The sequence below is a fragment of the Dromaius novaehollandiae genome, chromosome 2, assembly GCF_036370855.1.
Source record: "Dromaius novaehollandiae isolate bDroNov1 chromosome 2, bDroNov1.hap1, whole genome shotgun sequence".
Classification (NCBI taxonomy): domain Eukaryota; kingdom Metazoa; phylum Chordata; class Aves; order Casuariiformes; family Dromaiidae; genus Dromaius; species Dromaius novaehollandiae.
In genome coordinates this window covers 70,434,700-70,448,388 of record NC_088099.1, presented here as the reverse complement: position 1 = coordinate 70,448,388, position 13,689 = coordinate 70,434,700, and the positions used below count along the sequence as shown (strand labels likewise).

The window sequence follows — 13,689 nt, the reverse complement described above, 5'->3', positions numbered from 1 at the left end:
AAGAAAGTAGCAAAAAAGCAGACTTGGAGGCATGCTTTATTTTGCGATTAACTTAAAGGTCATGCTGACAACAAAGGAAAAGAGAGACTTTGCACCCTCATCCTGGTGAAGATGGTGTCTGTCTTGCATTGAGATCTGTTACACCTACCCATATATTGTTACCACTGTTTTGTCCTGTAACAGAATGATGCTGCTTTGCATGGTAAATTGGATTAATGTAAAATACCGTGCTTTGCTTATGTAAAAGAGGCATGAACTTGATTTTGATACTGGTGAGTGATGAAAGTGTAGATTGCTTCTATTTCTTTAGTATGTTTTTATTTCTCCCTGCAATTCAAGTGAATAAGATAGTATCCTTTGTCAAATGCTGTGCTTACTCACTAGGGAAAAAAAAAATGCAGTGTTAGAGAATGAAATACTTGTAATGGTTATTATACGTCATATTCAAATGGAGATTTTTTTTTACTGTTTTTTTTTTGAGAATTTCACTCCTTTTTTTTTTTTTTCCTTTGGAATCTGAAATATATCTGTAGCCAGTACTGCTGTTTCTAAACCCTGTTAGAATGTAAATGAAGTTGAAAATGAGTTGAGGCTACGGTCCAACATACTGAAAGCCAAGGTCTTACTCTGTTTAAGCACTACTTTACACAGTGTTTAGAAGCTCAGAAATTCAAAGCAAATGGTTTTTTGAAATAATGTCTGATTGCTCTGATGTCCTTATTTTCAAGTGACTTCTTCTGACAAGTGTTCAGCTTCCTAGGGTATTAATTTTAGTTAAATATTCATTCCTGATGAGCAAGGCTGTGAGTGGGTACTGGAGTTTTTCAGTGTCAAATTATGATGGGCCATTATGATCAGTTCTGTTATATTTGCACAAAATATTTGATCTGGTCAAAATTAAGGTAAAGCGTTTCTTAATGAGCCTCTGTTTTGTGATACAGCAAATGGCTCCATAGATTCTGTGAGCTGAAATATCATCTTATTCAAAATTCTGTTTTGTTTAGCAGTGTGTATGTTGATTATATTTTTAAAGCAAATTGAAGCAGAAAAACAGACCAATGCTTTAGATGAACCTGTCTCACATTGGAGGTCAAGGTTAACCTTAAATGTCATGGTGGAAGATTTTGTCTTCGATGGCTCATCCCTCCCTGCTGATGTTCACCGTTATATGAAGATGTAAGTTAATGACTTAATTTTGCTATTTTTAGTATTATAAACTTACTGCACACTTCTTTGAAAATCTTGCCTGTCCTCCTTTAGTATTTTACATTTAAATCAGACCTCGGGAGATAAGAATAGATATTCTTAATGCTCACTTTTCAGTAGCGATAATTAATAACATATTTCCAGTGAGGTTTTCTGCTACATAATATCTTGCAGCTCAGAGCCAGATAGGAGCTGCTCAAGGCAGCTCCGAGTGTAAAATACTTTTTTGAATGGAGTTACAGTGAGACAAATTATAACTGCAAAGACAAAAGCAAAATGCTACAGCAGGCTTCTTGTTCTCTAGCTGTACTTCAGACATTTAAGGCGATTGTCCCTTGACCTTTCCAATTAACCTTCATGTGCAGGTTATCTATATAAAGTGCAGGTGCTTAAGTGGCAGAGTTGATTTCCTGTTCCATCTTTTTCCCTCCATGACTGGTTTTATTTTATTTTGAAAATGTGTCTTCCTACATCATGTCAATTTTCTCAAGAAAATACTAAAAAGCAAGGATAGGCTTTTAGGCTGCTAAATGCAAGCGCTAGCTTCTGTTCACAGCTCACTTAAATGACTTCCAGGGTTAACCATATAAGTAGTGCTGTGTTGGCTTGTGCTGCCTTACCTTGATGCCTTTCTCTACAAGTATCCTATTGAATCCAGAAGTATTTGTTAACGAGCAAACGGTGAGGTTCTGGGATAGCTTCCCAACCAGAATAGATAAACTTAGTAGTTCTTAAGATATGCCCATAACAGAAAAGGGTTGGACCAGGCTTGATGAATGAGGATACCTCTTCCAGTTGTACTTAGATTTGTCAGCACTGTTTTTTATACAGGCAGTAGTTTGAATATGAAATAGCCTGCTGCAGTTCCACTAGCAGTAGCTTTGTTAGTAGCTATTGTATAGAAATTTAAGCCTCTTCAGTTAAATAGTCAAACAGTATTTCTGAACCTTGAGTTAATGCTTTTTCTATATTACTGCAAGAGGGCCAGCTGCCCCTTGTATACTTAGTATGCAGTCTTTCTTGGCACACATGGAGACTTTTTTTGTGAAATGCTCAAATTCAACTTTCAGGCTTTAAAAGGCTCAGCTATGCTAGTTCCATAGACTTGCTTTTATCAAGTACATCACAGTGTGGATAATTGCCTTTCTAGTACTCCTAGGGCACTAGGCTAAACCCTATTCCAAGATACCAACAAAGCAATTGCTTATAGATTATCTGCTAAATCACTGGCCAATGAAGTCACAATTTCCAGTCAATGGAAATCTTTGGGGGCTTAAAGATTAAGTTTCTACTGGTTTTATGTAGATTGCTGAGATGATAGAGCAATCTGAATGAGTGCTGCTGTTGAGGATGAGGCAGAGAAGATTCATGCTCCTTGTGCACTCTTCAGTAGTGTCCAGACTTCCAGCACCGTACAGCACTAGCAGCCAGCTGCCTTGTACGTAGTCCTGTGCTAGCTACAGCAAGTGCTGTCACTGACCTGACGGTTGTCACTGGAGATGCAGAGGATAGGAGAGATGGAGGAGAATTGGCACTGTTGCAAAAAGAGAGGGATACTTGAAATAAAGGATACAAATACGTAGTAATGACTTCAGCATGTTTCCCTTTGACAGAATTTAATTCCCACTACCATTGTTCACACGGCAGCTTTGGCATCATCACAGCCAATTTCATTTGTCTTTCATTCTTTATTGCTTATTCTGCCTGTCTACTGAAAAGTAAAAGCAGAAGCTAAAGAAAGAAATATGACATGCCTAACTGTTATACAGACATCTCAGTTAAAGAGTCTAGGCTAGTTGCTTCTCTCTTGCCATGTGTTAAAGAAAAATGTGCCTGAAAAGACGGTGGAAAATGGTAGGACCCCCTAAATGGGTAGGTCTGAAAGTGATGATTGAGTGCTAATTTTAATAAAAGTAGTTTTCTTTTTAGATCATTACAGTCATAAAATCCATTTTTAAACATCCTAGGGTTCAGTTGGGGAAGACAGTGCATTACCTTCCAATATTATTTATTGATCAGCTAAGCAACAGAGTGAAAGATTTGATGGTGAGTAATAGAATACCTTTAATTACATTTAACAATTTTAACAGCAATCTTGAAAATTGTTTTAATTAAGATTTTTGTCATAGTTTTTCATTACAGCAAACAACGTAAGAAATTAATAAAAGGACTCTCAGTGATCTTAACTGTTGTTTAATTTAATGTGATCAACTGTGGCAACTGCAGAAGCTGGATCTGGGTTTTGAGACTCCCCCTTGGCAGAAATAGCTGCCAAACACTCCCTTCTGTTCTGCCAAAAGATATCTGGATTCCCTTGTTGCTGTCTGTGGGGTAGATGCGGAGGACATTGCAGCAGCAGCTGTGGCATGAACAGTCTCACCAGCAGTTTGACTGTCTAAGCTGGCTCATGAAGATGCGTTAGCATCCCAGAGTTGCTCCTAATATCTTCTAGGGAAGAGAGCATGGTGAATGCAGCTGGTACTGAAGCTACACTGAGATAAGAGAATACCTACTGACTTACCTTGAAAATACTCACTGATGTTTAATTTTGCAATGGTGCTTTGTACAATGTTAGAAAGTACCCTGAGCATCTTAAAACTTGGAAATACACCAGTGCAGTACGCACCACACATCTCATGATTTTGTGCACTCAAATCAGAACTTACAGACTTAGCAGAATGAAGTCAGAAGGGACCTCTGGAGGTTGTCTACTGCAACCACCATGCTCAAAGGATGATCACTTAGAATAAGTTGCTCAGGACCTTGCCCTGCTGGGTTTTGAATGTCTCGAAGAATGAACACTCCGCAACCTCTCTGGGCAACCTGTTCCAATGTTCAGTCAGCCTTACAGTTAAATAAATAATTTTTTTTTACATATATATATTCAAATGCAGTTTCTTGTATTTCACTTTGTGCCCAACTCTCTTCTTTTGGGGAAATCACATGGTTCTACTGCTATGAGTTTCACATGGCAGTCCCCTGCATCTGAACCATGATCACCTTATGCAGCTCTTAGTTAAGCCCTGCAGTTAATGGTAATTGCCAACCAAAAAATTCCTGAGGGAAAAAAAGCCTTCTTGACAAATGTCTCAGACTAATAAGTGAGTATGTCTGGATTCATCTTATTCCAGCTGGCAATCTTGGCAGGTGTGAATTTTCCACAGACCTTCCCAATTCACAAACTTCAGGATAGACAAAGAACTTTATTGCTGAATGCTGGGGAGAATCTTCTTTAGGAACTTGCTTTTTTTTTTTTTTTTTTTTTTTTTATTTCCAGACTTTCTATTTGACAAAACAAACTCCTGAACATTTCAGTTACAAACTTACAGATCTTAGGAGTAGATAGTTTTGTCCAGTGTTTCTTTAGATACTTCTTTTGTGATGTCCTTATCTGCAGTCATTGTCTTTTGTTTTGAATTTCTTACCAGAGCTCATTATTAAGTTCAGTGCATTCATGTCAGTACACAATAGCTTCTAACTGGTCAAGTCATATACCCTGTTAATAACATGATAATACTGAGATTATTTATAAATGATATTCCCACCGTTGTTGCACACATCACAATTGCTGCTATTGTAATTCTCTGCCTTAAAGTGGTTAAAGATCTTGAAAACAAGCACTGCAAAGACTAAGCTACCAAACTAGCGAACTTCCCCTTCAGCACTGGCTCATGTAGCTTCTTGATAGTGATTTGCCAAACTGCTGACAAGCCCTACAGTAAGAGTGGTCTAATAGTATGTATATGATGAGTTAGCAAACTGTAAGCAAAGACGAAGAAAGAATAAGGTAATACAGCTTGTGTGGAGCAAAGTCAGCATTTGAATGATGTAAATAGGAGCATAAATGCTATGCCTGACCTAAAGCCATGTAGCTAAAGATGCATTTTCCCTGCTGTGATAGTCTGTATAGATTTTGAACTGACTGCTACTTTGACCCAGATGTAGATCTCCTAGGGTAAGTGCTGAGGTGTCTTGCATTGTGATTGAGAGGTTACATGTTCTTCATGTTCTCAAATGTTCATGCCAATCCTGGGAGTTTGGGGAGGGCACAGAGTTCTGATTTGAGAACACATTAAAAGTCATTCTGCAGAACTACTTTGCCCTCTTCACACACAATTTTGTAGTACTTATAGAGTGCTGTTCGGAGGCCTTACTACAAGTGTAGGTTGTATTGCAGAGGTTTGATAACTTCCTAGTTTTCAAAGGCTTAGCAATCATCATGCTCAGCTAGGTTGTGAGGCAGCACTTGTGGGCTTTAGTGGTCCCTTAGGAAGGAGGTCTTTCTTCTGGTTTTTATATGTTCATGTTTTTGGTGTCCAGTAATTTCTGTCTTAATGCTCCAATTTTCTTTCTACGGTACCTCTAACTTATTAGTACTGTTTTGTCTGGGTAGAGTGCACTGACTGCATGTTACTCTCCTATGTTTTATTTTCTGTCTGTCCAGCACAGATAAAAATTTCTTTCCATCCTCTCTCAGAAATGTTGATGTTATCTTTTATAGATTGAGCAGTTAGAAAGAGAATGGAGGTATTATAGGTATCCTTTTACAGGGAGAAGCCTGGAAGACCTGTATGTGTTTTTTGGTAAACAGCAGTAAAATCTCACTAGCGTTCTTTATTTTCAGCCCTGCCCCCTTTTTTCCCCCCTGTTTTTTGTCAGACAGTTCAAAGATCCCTAACGCCGTTCTAGTTTTTCAAGCTTTCTATCTTTGCATTTATAAAGCTTTTCCTATCTCTCCTCTACACACATGCATGTGCTGCCCCTATCTCTGATAAGCTTATAGGGACTGGGGAAGGAGGTACCGTTAGGAAAATTATTGGTACTCACTAGAGTACTTTTTCCCCCCCCCCCCCAAATGTAGGGGCCACAGATAGTTCTCATAACTAAAATGTATATGAGACAGTAGGGTTAGCCTGAAGTTTTTTCTGTTGAGGGCAAGAAGGACTTTGTGACACCCCAGATCCAAGTCTTGCAGGCAGGGTATCTTGCTTAGCATTGTTCTTTTCCAGTCTAAGGAAGCAGCAACATTCTGCCCCCCCCCCCTTTTTTTTTCTTTTGTATGAGCTTGTTTTTTTCTTTTGTTACAACTTTCATTCCTCTCGAAGGCAATAAAAAAGTCTCAGTAAAATTCTTACTGTGGCCTTACAGATTATTTTTTTGTTTTATAGCTTAGGTTAATGCACATTTGGAGAAGAACTACCAAAATAGAGAACTACCTTACACACACTTTTCGCACTTGAGCTGAGACTAGCAGAAGGATCTTTATGTAAGCTTTTCAAAGGCTCTTGTATACAATAACAGTGAGGTTGGTATAAAAACCTGAAAAGAACAGACTGCTAATTTAGCATTTCTTAAAAACCCCAAAATTTCAATCACAGTCCAGAGATCGAAGCTCTTAGTCCTTTCAAAAAAAACAAACCAACTTCTTAAAATCAACCTATGATAAATCATGTGATATGATTAGTTTCCTTTATTTTCAAAAAAATATGAATAGAAATAACTGCTGAATTTATTTTTGCTCTTAAAAAGGAAACTCTTTCTCTTTGAAATACAGGTTATAAATCGTTCAACCACAGAGCTACCTCTTACAGTGTCATATGATAAAATATCTCTTGGAAAACTCCGATTTTGGATCCACATGCAGGATGCTGTGTACTCCCTCCAACAGTTTGGTATGGTTTTTTTAATCTTTAATGACATAAGGCAAAAATTTAAATTCTCAAATTCCTCTCAACTTCATAGATATTTACTACTCTGTTTTCTGGTAAGATGGTGAAAACCTTTAGTGTACAAATGTAAGCTGCTTTACATTAATATAATAAAGATAGAAATAAAATGTTAAAATATGATAGGAAACTATTTGATTAATGATTTATTAATTTACAATTTTCTCAAGAGAATACTACTGTAAAAGCATAAGAGGACAAAGTAGAGGAGAAAATTTTTCACATGGCTTCTCCTTATCATCCATGGAACAAAGACAGCTGAATAGGTGTTACATAAGCTTTGAAGAATGCAGGAGATGTTGAAAAGATAAATTTCTGAAATGGTGATCACTGGGAATGTAGCCATATACCTAGGGTTAAATACAGCAAAGCCTTGGACGGTACAGTTCTTTCTGATTATTCTTTTCTAAGCTGCTTAAAAGTTACCTTTTTAACAAGGTGACAACCTTACTCCTTCAGGAGATTTGATAAGAGAGTTGAGAATTACATATTCAGCTTATAGGCTGTGATCCCTGGAAGATGCTTTGCATTTTTTCAATTTATCAAGAAGGAGCTTCTAAGTTAATTCTGCAGGGCTGTAGAAAGAGTTGATGCTGATCCATTCTCAGGAGTCATACTGTTGCACATATGGCTGATTTTCTCACTGACCTCTTGTCTTCTGTAGCGCATGCCTTTTCTGCTTTTTCAGTTTTTGCTGTGAAGCTCACTTTCCTTGTGTATCATGCGAAAGTTCAGAGGACAAGTTGAATAATCCTTATTCTTCCCTCAGGCCAGGATGACTTCTTGTGCTTGTTGTTTTTGTCTCTGTTGTTCAGCTTAGGTTGTAGTTACACAGGATATTAAATGCACGTGAGGCTGCTTCTGACTGATAGATTTTGTTCAAAGCTAGCCAAATCATTAGTCAAAATATACTTACAATTGGATTTTAACTAATAGACCTGCTACCTTGTTTTGGATTTACGATTACTTACCAAAATACATGCAGGTAAAATAGGAAGATTTCTTTCATACTGAAATCTAGCACAACGGCAACTAATGCTCTAGTATTTCTTGCACGATTACTTGTTCTTTCTCTTAGGGTTTTCAGAAAAGGATGCAGATGAAGTAAAAGGAATTTTTGTGGATACTAACCTGTATTTTCTGGCTCTGACATTCTTTGTAGCAGCATTCCATGTAAGTGGTGAAAATTTCTTTTTGAGAATTATAGCTTACATGAAAATAAAGATTTCTTGAACTTCTGCTCCTTCATTTATTGAAAACTGTTCTTGGAAATAGTAATTTCAGTAAAGCAGTACAAGTGGTATCTTGTACAAGTCAACAGTATTTCCAATACAGAGTTAATATAAAAATCCCAGAAAAGATAGAAGTATGAGCCCATAAACTAACACCCTTGACTGAAATATAAAACACTTAATTTCATCATCATTTTTTTTTCAGTTGGAGTGGAACCAGAACCCCCAGAATTAAATGCCTGCCAACACTTTCAGATTTTCTGATAAGCTGAGTTATCACAAGGTGTACCACTGCATTGGGATAGCTGGAGCACCAGTAATAGTTCTTTGAGTCACCAACTTCTAACCCCTGTAGGAATTTAGATCAGCTCCAGGTTTACATTAAAAATTTGTCAGCTGGAATGTGCAGAGCTTGCTGCTATAGGCATGTTGTTACAGTGTCCCTCACCTCTGTCAGCATTGTGTTTATCTTGGTTTAAATGTGAATCTTTTAGTGAACGTTTTTTTCAGATTTCATCATTCTACTTTGAATATTTTTGTCATCTACAATTACGCTCAGTACAACTCCCATGTTCTGGTATAATTAAGAACTTGCAGAGCACATTATGCTTCCTTATAGTTAGAGTACATGTAATTAATTTGGTGGGAAAAGTCCTTTATACTTCCCAGTCATACTCATTTATTTTCTTCCATTCTGTTTATCAAGTTGTGATATATCTATAGAAGTACTTTTTCATTAAAATTACTTGACCCAGGAATTTCTTGAATCATCTGTGCTTTTTCAAATATGGAATGCTTAAAGAGAATATTGAAAAGAAAAAATGGTTTGGAGCAAATAAATTTAATGAGTCCCTGAAGTTTAGGCCAACTTCTTATTGCTAAAATCAAGATAAAACCTGATTTGCCATACTGCAGGACTTTTTTTTTTTTTTTTCCCCTTAAACTTTGGTACTGTCCAAACCTAAACTGAATAATACTGTCAATCCAATACAAAGCACTTTGAATCTAACTTGGTATGGTGTTCCCTGATCTATCAAGGAGCTGAGCAACTTCTCAAGGACCTCAGTTCTTCATCCTCTATCACAGGCTTCTAAAACAGATTTTTTTTTTTAGCTTGTATTTGTGGTGTGTAATTTTGATTCCAGTTTTATGAATCTTGACTTGTAATTCCATCTTAAATGCATTTTTAGTAGTTCAGCTGGCAGTTTTTGATTGGCACACGTTTCAAGCAAATCAGCATGTTTCTTGCTATTTGCAGCTCCTTTTTGATTTCCTTGCATTCAAAAATGACATCAGTTTCTGGAAGAAAAAAAGGAACATGATTGGGATGTCTACAAAAGCAGGTATGACCTATAATTCAAAGTGCTGTATGTATGTGTGCTAGATAGTATATACTATGCTTTTATTCTTGCTTTTATTCTTGCTCTAAACTGACACGTAGATTCATCGAAGGTGGTAAAGTGAGATGTTTTCTTTCTATGATCATGGAAAGGTGGCTCACAGTTGGTTCTAACTTTAATAGCCTGGCGCTCAAGTATCACTTGCTTTTAAGCGCTCTTGTGTTACTTTCAAGGTTTGACTCTCTGGCAATCGAGAATAAATTTAAAACTGAGAACAAGTTTAAAATTCCCTTTGGTGGAAGGACACAAAAAGGAGGGACACAAAAATACTTAGAGAAAAGAATGAGGACATGAAAAAATCTTCTGACTGGAGAGAATGTGCTGTCATATGTAATGTTATCCTGCAAATAGCAAATGTCCCTTTTAGATAACAACAAGCTCCAAACTTTATTTGAAGAAAAAAAAAAGAAAGAAAAAGAAAAGAAATGCAATACTCTAATGCTGTGGTTTGATTTTGGATGTGAGAAGGACTCCGATGAAACATAGTGGTTTGACATCTTGTCAAGCTTTCTTAGAGACAGATTAGAGGTTAGCAGCCAGCCATGGGCACTTGAGGTTAAAATACTCGACCTTATTTATTCTGTTAGTATTTACTGCTTGTTTTTCTAATAGATTATCCATTGAGATTATAAACCGACATGAAAAATCTGGAGTCGTTTACCCTCTAAAACTGTATCTCCCTAATTCTACAATATTTACAGATTGATTAAAATATGGCAGGGATATCAATAGGAAAAAATAAGGCATTGTGACATTAGGATAAACAGCAACATGCTTTTCTCAAGTGGAGATTTTTTCTTTTTTCTTTGTCAGAGGGCATAAGGCATTTATACTGCAGCTTGTATATGTACACAAAAAGGTCAGTGAAAATCTGAAGTGATCCAAGGAATTTCAGGCTTGGAAGTGCTAATTGCCAATTAGCTAAGTGAGAAAAGTCAAATTGCAAAGACTGAGGGGTATAGGGTTTTTTTAACCTTACTATCAACGTCTCAGTGGTCTCAGTGTTCACTCTCCGGTAATTGACTTGATGATTCCACTGTCTCTTTAGCAAACTTTAATCTCCTTCCTCTCTGTATCTCCTCCTCCTTCCCCTGCAGGAAGTGTGGGACAGGAAATTACCATGAAATGGTACAACATAATTGTTGATGTCCAAGTGTCTTGTAGCTCTTCCCTATTTCTGTCCCTACCTAGTTTAATCTAAGAATTATTTAGGAGATACTTGTACAGGATTTTGCAGAACCTGAAAAATAACCCTAAAATAAACTACTTACGGTTTCAAAGCCATTGAGTAAAATGGATTGATTTTCTCCTAGCAGTTTACGAACATTAAATTAGTTGCATGAATTTCAAAGACTGGCGTTACTTCGATGATTTACTGCTTGCTCAAGACAAGAGTCACGAACATATAGTTCATAACAGTATTGATATATTGCTGAGCTGCTGTAGTACAGAAATCTTCCTTAAATATTCTGATTTCTTTTCATCTCTTGTGATAAAGATTTCATTAAAAAGGTTTTGTTCCTTGTTATGTGTCTTATTCAATCCGCTTGGAGGTATATAGGTAATTGGGCTGCTTTCTAGGACATATAAAGATATATGGAGGAGAAGTTCATGCTTAAACTGCTTAAGTAAGATAGAATTATAGTAAATAGGCCAACAGCCTTCTGTTGTCTCAACTATTCATTTAAATATTAATAGGTTTTTTTTTTTCTGTCTAGTCCTTTGGCGGTGCTTTAGTACTGTGGTAATATTTCTTTTCCTTTTGGATGAACAAACAAGTTTATTGGTACTGATTCCAGCAGGCATTGGTGCAGTGATTGAGGTAAGTCATTAAAGCTCTAGAACTAAATATCAGTATTCACAGTAACATCCAACAAGATTTCAGGGATAAATATATATCCCAATGTGATAACTTGCTATAAACATGCTGCTAATCTTGCCAAATATCATTTATTTGGATTTTAAGGATCAAAAAAATCTTTGAATCTAAAGATTTCAGAAATCCAAAAGGGTTAAATGATTTTAAAATCTGTATTGTCAAGATAAATGACAGTTTTGGTTACAGTAAAAAATAATAAAAAATAGTGTTAGTCTCTAAATTGCTTTCTTTTCAAAAGTTTTAGTGAAAACCAGATCAGGAACATATGGTAGGGCGACAGACAGGATCAACTACATTTCAAGATTTAAATTCAGTTGAAACTTGAAGATTTTGCTTTCCTGTTTTATAAAGAAAATATATTTATTGGTTGCCATTACCTAAGAACATGCAAATCCATATCTCATTTGTTGAAGGACTCCAAAGTATTTGTGCCTGTCAGAGATTCTTGTTGGAGCTGCCCAAAGAGCTAGAAAATAGACCTCTTGGAGATCTGTAGTCCTTACGATTGTTTGCTTCCTGTTGTCTTTTTCATACGCCTTATTTTCGGATATGTTGCTTTTGGATTGCAGGCTGGAGGAACTGCATTTAAGGGATTATATGGGTATATTATGTGGAATTTGTATGGAGGGAAAATGTTCTGTAGTTGAAGTTGTTAAAGTATTGTTGAAGTAAAATATCTCTGATCTCAAGTGATGGTGAGGTAACATGCTTATCTAAAGTGAAAATGAACATACAGATTATATATCTCAAAGGAAATTTGGCTACCTGGGAGTACTTATTCACTACTTATCCTTAACACCTATTTCTCATGCAGTAGTAACCGTGACAGTGCTTCTGTAATAAGTAGTCTTCTCGCCTGTGTCAAAGCTGACAGTAAAGCGTTGCCTTTACCCAATTGTGCTGTTTTGTTTGGAAGATAGGATGGGCGGGAAAAGAGTATCCGTGTCCTTATTCAAGCAAACAAATTCAAACAAAAAGTTCAAGTCAAACAAACAACCTTGCCCACAAAAAGTTTCATGGAATGTAGTCCTGCTGAGCTTACTGTATTTTTTAACTTGTAGAAACTATACAATGGGGTGGCTACTTGACTAAATTTTCAGATGAACTGAACCTTTGGTTGCATGAGGGCCAGACTGTAACAGCGTTACAGTAAGTAGCCAAACCGCCCCATGGATTCACTGACTTTGCCTTAATCCTCATCGTCCTCTACTGAAATGTAGTGACCATGTAAGGGCCTGTGTAATCAGTGGTAGGAGTTTGGAGGCACCTTCATCTTGGAGACCCCAGCTAACCTTGAAGGCATGTAAAAACCTTCTTAGCAGGTGGTTACTGGAGGATATCTAACCTGAGGTGCATTAATGCTGAGAGCCACTAACTCCCACCTAAGCTCTGCAATACAAATATCCTGGAAAGACTATGTTATTTCATTTCAAGTATATCATCTAATATGGGGACTTAATTATGCAGACTCTCAATGATGTACCTGTCTGGTGACGTGGCTTTTAGTTCGTACGCGTGTATATGCAGGTAGTCTGCTGTGATCAGGCATTTATACCTGTGGCCTTTTGATTATCTGAATCTTGTGGAAGAAATTCCTTTAGATAATTTTGTATGTGTGCAATTTGTTTTTGTTAACCACAGCTCTGGAAAGTGAAGAAAGCTTTGAAAATGACAATCAAATGGCAAGGCATAAGACCCAAAATTCAGGTACTGCAGACATCAGCCCTTTCCTGATTAGAGCTGTTGAACTTTCTATCTCCTTTCAGGTTACTGTGCAACTTGACTTTCAGTAAAATGAAGATATAAAAACTATAAAAACCTTGTACGCACATATCGTCTTTGAGGATGACTTAATACAGAAGCTTAGATGAGTAGTTTCAAAATTACAAATTTATTTTTGATCAGTTTGTGTGGAAGGATAAACGATTTGTGTGTATTTATGATGCGTGAAACTTCAAAGCCTCTCAGTCCCACTGAATTTTAACAAGTAGGCCTGTGCTCTTGCCGCCATATTGGAAAAGCACTCTTACACATGGTGACTTGAACTAAAGGATTGTATTTTTCATGAAACTGAAGGTGCAATTTCTACACTGTGCAACTAACAGGTGATGTGACCGATGTTCTGGGGAGAGGAGAGTCTTAAACTATTACTCTGAGGATTTGTGAAAGTCTTTAGACTATTTGCAGGACATGTGCTGTCAGCCGAGGTTCCAATTAATCCTGGTTGTAGTTTGATTTTTTTTTTT

General features: G+C 36.8%; 1 protein-coding gene across 2 annotated transcripts in view; it reads left to right on the top strand.

Annotated features, from left to right (window-relative positions):
• Positions 1-13,689, top strand: part of CLPTM1L (CLPTM1 like) — a 31,129-nt gene that overhangs the window by 4,219 nt on the left and 13,221 nt on the right. The window contains exons 4-10 of one of the 2 annotated variants that reach the window (XM_026093900.2): positions 1,034-1,176; positions 3,174-3,252; positions 6,761-6,878; positions 8,011-8,105; positions 9,423-9,507; positions 11,283-11,386; positions 13,085-13,150. In XM_026093900.2, the coding sequence (XP_025949685.1) occupies positions 1,034-1,176; positions 3,174-3,252; positions 6,761-6,878; positions 8,011-8,105; positions 9,423-9,507; positions 11,283-11,386; positions 13,085-13,150 (690 nt within the window). The remainder of the gene's footprint in view (positions 1-1,033; positions 1,177-3,173; positions 3,253-6,760; positions 6,879-8,010; positions 8,106-9,422; positions 9,508-11,282; positions 11,387-13,084; positions 13,151-13,689) is intronic. The other variant, XM_026093901.2, reaches the window with a different exon arrangement.